The sequence below is a fragment of the Synchiropus splendidus genome, chromosome 10 (genome assembly GCF_027744825.2).
Source record: "Synchiropus splendidus isolate RoL2022-P1 chromosome 10, RoL_Sspl_1.0, whole genome shotgun sequence".
Classification (NCBI taxonomy): domain Eukaryota; kingdom Metazoa; phylum Chordata; class Actinopteri; order Syngnathiformes; family Callionymidae; genus Synchiropus; species Synchiropus splendidus.
In genome coordinates, this window is record NC_071343.1 from 12,882,248 (window position 1) to 12,888,748 (window position 6,501).

A 6,501-nucleotide genomic window follows, 5' to 3' on the forward strand; every position below is an offset into this window, starting at 1 on the left:
GACTATATAGATGACATTGGGAAGAAACTAGCAGCCACACAACCTTCATAACTCAGGTATGCAAGGTACTGAACATCCATTATGGCAGGCGTGTACTTAAAGGTCTCTACAGTCGACTCAGTGCAGTATATTGTTCTAATGGCTGAATTACTAACCTGTGAACTCGGCTACAAGATTTGATTCAGCAGCCTTGGTGACGCATGACTTTGAAGGTTTATCAGAAAAAAAACGTTCAAGCATGTACAACGCACTGAAACATGAGTCAGGCTTTTAGCCTTGTGTTTTCTTCCTCACTAGATTACTGTAAAGAGAGAGTGAGAGATAGAGGGAGGACGATGTATGTTGAGTTGAAGCCTGGACACACCAAAACGGAGTGTTCTTGTGATGTCTGGGACCAGTGTGAGATATCAAGTTGTTAAAAGCCGGTGCTGCCTTCAAAAAGTGGCATGAATTTTAAACTAGGTTCGAGAGCGAGCTGCATGTGTGCAATGTGGGACATCACATGGCTGTTTTTGTGGCTCGTGCTTTATTCACTGGAGGGAAGTTTAGCTGAAATCACATGATTTGGGGGTTTTCTTTAATTTTCTAAAATGGCAACTGAGTTTGTCTAAAACCCTGATTCAATGTCTTTGTAATGAGTCTCTTGATTTTACAACACCTCACTGGATGTGCTGCTGAGCAAATGAGTCATTTGTCAGAGAGATGTCTTTGCTTGCTGTTGAATGATAGAATCCAGTATGACGTTTCCAGAATGGGTCCGTGAATGATCCTAAATAATACGAGCATGAGCTGGTTGCAATAGAGGTGTGGTTAGTGACACGCTTAAGATAAGGGAACATATACTACTTACTAATAAAATACTTATTCATGTGTTTTGCAGCATGTTGGCCGGTAAATAAACATTATATAGTTCTGGTTAGCATCTTGTTAAACCAGGACATATTTTACCTGGGAATTGTCGCTGAAAGTTCACTCGAAACTACACCATAGTTACTCATTATTTGTGGCAATTAAGATGGTAATAAGGTTATTAATTATAATAAAGTTTTATTTACATAGCACTTTTTAGAACGCAGGTTTTTGTGTGTTAAATGTTGCTGTTCTTACATACCATACCTAACACTGACTAATACTTTTACTGCAGTGGATGACATGGAGAGATTCTTTTTTGTTTCTGTTTTCTCTGCGATTTTTAAGTGAGGTTAGATTAATTAATGCCACCTGACTCATTTTACTGGCTCCTTTCCTGAAGATGAGTGTGGCTGTGATGCACGACTTCCATGAAGTATTCTTCTTGCCTCTCAGTACCTTATGATTTCCCCTTGCTACTGCAAAAGGACTCTCTGGTTCTGTTGACCTCCTTCCTCAGCATTCTTCCTGATATTCTCCTCTAAAATTCACCGGTAATGAAATTTCCTTGAGCCTTCTAATGTTGAGATCACTCACAGCTTTGGTTCATGTAAAACAGCTTTTTTTTTTTTTTAAACATTTCGGTTACGTCTTGGCTCCTTTCCCTCCTCTTCTGTTCTTCGTCCTCCTCCGCAACACCCCCAAACTCGACCTCCAACACTGCGGTGCCTCCAAATATCACAGACCAGCTACGCTGTTGAAAAGAATGAGATCAACATCTCTCTGTTCTGCGGCTCCGTGTTTCAAACATTTTCCATGGAAGACCTTCACGGGGGCGGAAGATGGAGAGCTTTTTGTTGTATTATGTGAGTTATTTGCAAGGTCAGAATATGAGTTTTGTAACAGCGCGCTGCGGCAGTGAAGAGGAAGACTGTGACTGTGTCAATTAGCAATGTGAGCAGGGATCTATGTAGCACGATGAGCCGTTGTCATGGCGATGCCTCTCTGATTCTTGCAGATCCGGATCACGCACAAGAACCAGGTGCCAATGTTGCTGGGCCCGCCGCAGAAGACACCCTTTTTTTTCTTCAAGAAACACAACCGGAGCCGCGACTAGAACGTATGCATGCATCCGCATCACAGACACACTGATCACATCCTCAAGTGAACTCATTCCTAAAGGACCTGGTGGAAGGACCTGGAGGACACCAACACTATCCACAAGTGTGTGAACTTCACTCCCTGCCAATGTTAACAAGAGCCAAAAAAAAAAAAAAAAAAGAACTCAGCCATATATCAGAGCTGCACTGCCTGCTGATGAGTCGGGGCTGTTTGCAGCCCTTTAAGGAGACAAGAGGATGGTTGTAGACATCTGAAGAGAGGAGAAAGAAGTAGATCGCAGTCGTAGCAGGAACACCTGCATGAATAATGCAGCCGTGGTTGCTTGTAAGAACGCTGGCTGCAGGCCGTCCCCGTGGGCCCGCCAGCAGAATGGAAAAGCCTCATTCATTATTGAGGTATTTTGTTTATGGGTTTATGGCAGTGGGGCGTAACAGTCGCCTGGAAACACGCAGGGATTTTAACCCTCAGCATCATCACTGGCCCACAAGAATATCCTCTCCAGCAGTTGGTTTAGGGACAAGCAGGTTGGCTGTCACTTGTCACGCTCATTTCTCTCTGAAAGCTCAAGCTCAAGTGGCGCGCTTCAGCCTTATCATCAGCATATGAGGTCACTAGTCTGTTCACATGGCTCATTTCAATGGATCCACTCAGATTAAAAAGTCCCAACGACAACAATGCACACATCAAACTAGAGACAATTGAAACTGTGGCAGCTCTCACCAATTATTATAGGATCATGAGAACCTCTTTCTGTTTGTTTCCCCCACTTTGTCAAAAGCAGTCCAAAAGGAGGTCTTAAAGCATGAAGATGTTTATAAATGAAATCTGTTTCTGTCTCTACACCAGGAGATATTGTTGTGAAATGTCATTATAAAACGTATTTTGGAACAGCAATGCCTCCCTCACTTTAAGAGGATGACTAAACGCATCCCTCTCCTTCCATCTCCTGCTGTGACCTCCTAATTTCGGCGCCAAATGATGTCCAGTGTGAATCCCAAAGCTCGGCAGTGCTGACGCAGAGATTTGTTTGATGTGAATGTAGCGGGAAGAAAAACGCTGAAAAAGAAAGCTTGTTGAGGAATGTATTTATATATATATTACTGTATCTAAAATATTACATGTGCAGGCAGATTATATGTATATTTCTGGAAAGTAGGTGTAGCTCACATATACTGTGCACACGAATGTGTATGAATATATCATCATTGATGTGGAGTTTTTAGCTTAGCTGAGCTCAGATCAGTATTCTTCACCACACAGTCGCCACGCAGAGGGAGAGGTCGCCATCGCTGACGGTGGTGGTCGGCGATCCACTCTTCTGCCTGAGCTCCACCTCCGTCTGTACCTCTGAAGGAAAAGGCATCACAGTTGCAGAGAAAGACCAAAGAAATCGGCTTCATGGTCCATGAGATATTCTGAATCTGGGTCGGAGAAGTTGTTTATGTAGGTGCTAAACAACAGTGCTGTTGTTTAAAAACACTTAATTTAAAAATTGTCTGAAATCTTAGGATTAAAATAACTATGTGCTTTGATCAGTTTTAAAAAAATGTGGTCCAGGTTTGATATGAAGTTTTTTTTATGCTGCTCAAAATAACTATAAAAATGAAAAATGGTTCTAGAGAAGCTACTTCAGCCGGTCGCCAACCGGGACTGTTGATCTAATCAGTGACTTTTTTTAAATGATGTGCTTTTGAGTTGGTTTGAGGAAGATTTGTGACAGAACACGCAGTGAAACAAGATTAAACGTAGATCCAAACCGGAGTGGGTGACTGTCCTCTCTGACGACAGTTTCGCTGTATGACTATTAATTTGACTTGAATATTCTCATAAACCAAAATTGGAAGTGCTGAGTCCACTGTTTAAAACGGCACCATATTTCCTCAGGCTGAAGTTAAATATTGACGCTGGTGGTGTTAAATAAAACCAAACAATGAGGTCACGGTTGAGCCAAACCTCCTGGAGGTTTTCCCCCTCCCAGCCCACTTGCTGCCCCAGGTCCAAACATTGAAGGCTTACTATATCTCACGGACCACGAAGTTTTCAAACCCGATCCGAGCTAACAAACGCACACGTTAAAGCTCAGAGAGAAGATTTGCGATCAGACTTTCCGTGCCAACTTCGAAGAGCTCACCAAACGGGGTTGCACCCCGGTTCCCTTTAAGAGACAGTGAGTCATCGCTCTTGCACCTGAAACTAGATCCATCCTGGTGTTTGCCCGCAGTCGGGGGCAACTGAGATCCATCACTTTATACTTGTTGACCACACCGGGACTTGGCCCCTGTTGACCTTCCCCTGCGATGGAGCGTGCCAAGAGAGCTCAGTGTGACAAGAGTGCATGTTTACAGTCATTTTGCATTTATAGAAATAAATACTGTTTTAGACATCAACAGAACTGACTGTGTTTTTTTTTTTGTTTTTTTGTTTTTTTTTACATCTTCAAAGAGGGATGGACAGAACTCTTCTTCACTTGAAATAAAAGAACTTGTTTTTCCTCTTCACATCTCAGCTAGCCCATTAGCATTGCAGCAGCGGTGACAACAACAAGCACTCAAGTGGAGATTAAGTCAAAATTAAAGGCGTCATAAATATATTGGGTCTGTCAACCCAGTAGGTCGCTATGTTTATTTAAGAATTATCGCCTCCCTAGTTAGCATCACTCGCTACTTGCTGGGCTCCTGATTGGATTAGCCGCGCTCGTCCACATCTGTGCTCTGTTAAAACGACAAACCCCACCATGAAAGAAGCGTTATCCCCCAGGCTGATGCGGCCTGTTGTCTTTGGACCCGATGCCGTATTGTTCGCTGGGACTATTTGGGGCGCGGGATGGTTCACGCCTGTTTGATGCGGCTGCTGGCAGATTTACAGGAATAAACCACGTTGGCTGTGTGGAGTAAATTTGGAGACAAATGCTTCACTTGTTGCTGGAACAAGGCTGTTTTGTGTGTTTGACTTTGAGCTGCTTCAGAGCGGAGTTTGGAGAAAGTCTGTGACAGAGCACCCATGGGAAACTTTTGGTCTGGGAATAAACGGTTAATTTTAATATTAGTCAGCTAAGTTTCATGCTCAATAAAGGTTTTGCAAAAAAAAAGAAAAAAATTGTATAAGACAGTACTTAATTTATCTTGTATACAAACATACTGGGCGTGTTTTGTCATACCAGGAGACTGCTGTGCTTGTCAAACCCCAGAACTGACACATCTATTGTCTATAATCCATTGCCAGTTCAGTCATTGACTTTTTTTTAAGTAGTAAAAAATGTGTGCACAATAAAGATGAACACATCCCCATAGTGTCCACCTAAAAAATACGGAGGTTTAATTGCCTGTGTGTGTCTGTGCACTTGGTTTAGCTGTACTTGTGGGGACCATCTATTGGAAACACACCGAAATGGGAGGACAGTTTTCCTTAGTGGGGACATTTTTGCCTGTCCCCACAAAGATAACTTCAAAGCACCTGAGTTGAATTTTGGTTCAGAGTCCTGGTTAAGGTTAGCCATTTGTTTTGGAAGTTAAGGGTTTGTAGAGCGAGACTGGGGAAACGTCAATGAAATGTCCCCACAAAGACAGCGGTACAGGTGTTTGTGTGTGTTCATGTCAATGTGAATGAATTGTCCATCATGTAGAAGCAGTTCTGTGAATGAAATTGTCGCAGTAAGACATTTTGAAACGTGTTCTTTCGCCAGCACAGAAAGCGTGAGGCACGGTTACAGGGCACTCGATCCCTCACCGTCCACTTGGACTGGCTGCCTGTAACTGAGTCGGGAAAAGTCGTCAGTTCGTCAAATAATTCGATTTGCTAACTGGATTTGTGGTGCGATCACATATTGAATTTGAGTCGGCCTCAGGGTCAGATGACTGTCAGTCCAGAGAGGGTCAAGGGCAGAGACTCTCCCCACCCACACGCACTGTCCGGGACCTGATTGGATCAGAGGGAGGTCGATGTCATGATGAACCTCTACAGTTCTGACGCTGGAAAATGACCAAATGTTTCCCTGGAGGCTGGATTAGTTTCACTTGGTGACAAGATAATGCTACATCCCTGAAAGTATCATTCAAATATATATATATATATATATATATATATATTTTTTTTTTTTTTTTTTTTTTTTTTCTCATACCAATGTAACCCATCTGTTGAAGGTTCCTGCAGTATGTTGAATAAGCTCATTGCAGCATTGTGTTGGCTGCCCAATAATGCAATGGTGCCAATGTGGCACACCAGGCGATGAGGGGTAAATTTATGTATTCATGTCAAGCATTTAATGAGATATAGTGGCAGAACCAGCCGTCTGCGAAAATGTATCTGTCGATGAATCAACTTTGCTATTTATGAGATGATACACCACGATTTGTCTCTTTAATCTGTCGAGATTCTGCACAGAGACATGAACGGTGCTGGAGAGCTGCCCACTGGACCCGCCGTCTCCATTCAGCCCTCCACTGTAGCTGTGTGAGCAGAAGTCAGTCAAGTCACGGGAGGCTGATTCCCAGTCTCTGTTATGACGGAGCGGACATGGGAGGAAAATAGAGG

The 6,501-nt window shown here is 43.1% G+C and overlaps 1 protein-coding gene across 2 annotated transcripts in view; it reads left to right on the plus strand.

The window, feature by feature from the left end:
- Positions 1 to 6,055, plus strand: part of LOC128765505 (diacylglycerol kinase beta) — a 70,393-nt gene extending 64,338 nt beyond the window's left edge. For both annotated transcript variants that reach the window (XM_053876168.1, XM_053876167.1), the window contains one exon: positions 1,868 to 6,055. In XM_053876168.1, coding sequence (XP_053732143.1) covers positions 1,868 to 1,966 — 99 coding nt within the window. In that variant the 3' untranslated portion in view covers positions 1,967 to 6,055. The remainder of the gene's footprint in view (positions 1 to 1,867) is intronic.
- The last annotated feature ends 446 nt before the right edge of the window (positions 6,056 to 6,501 follow it).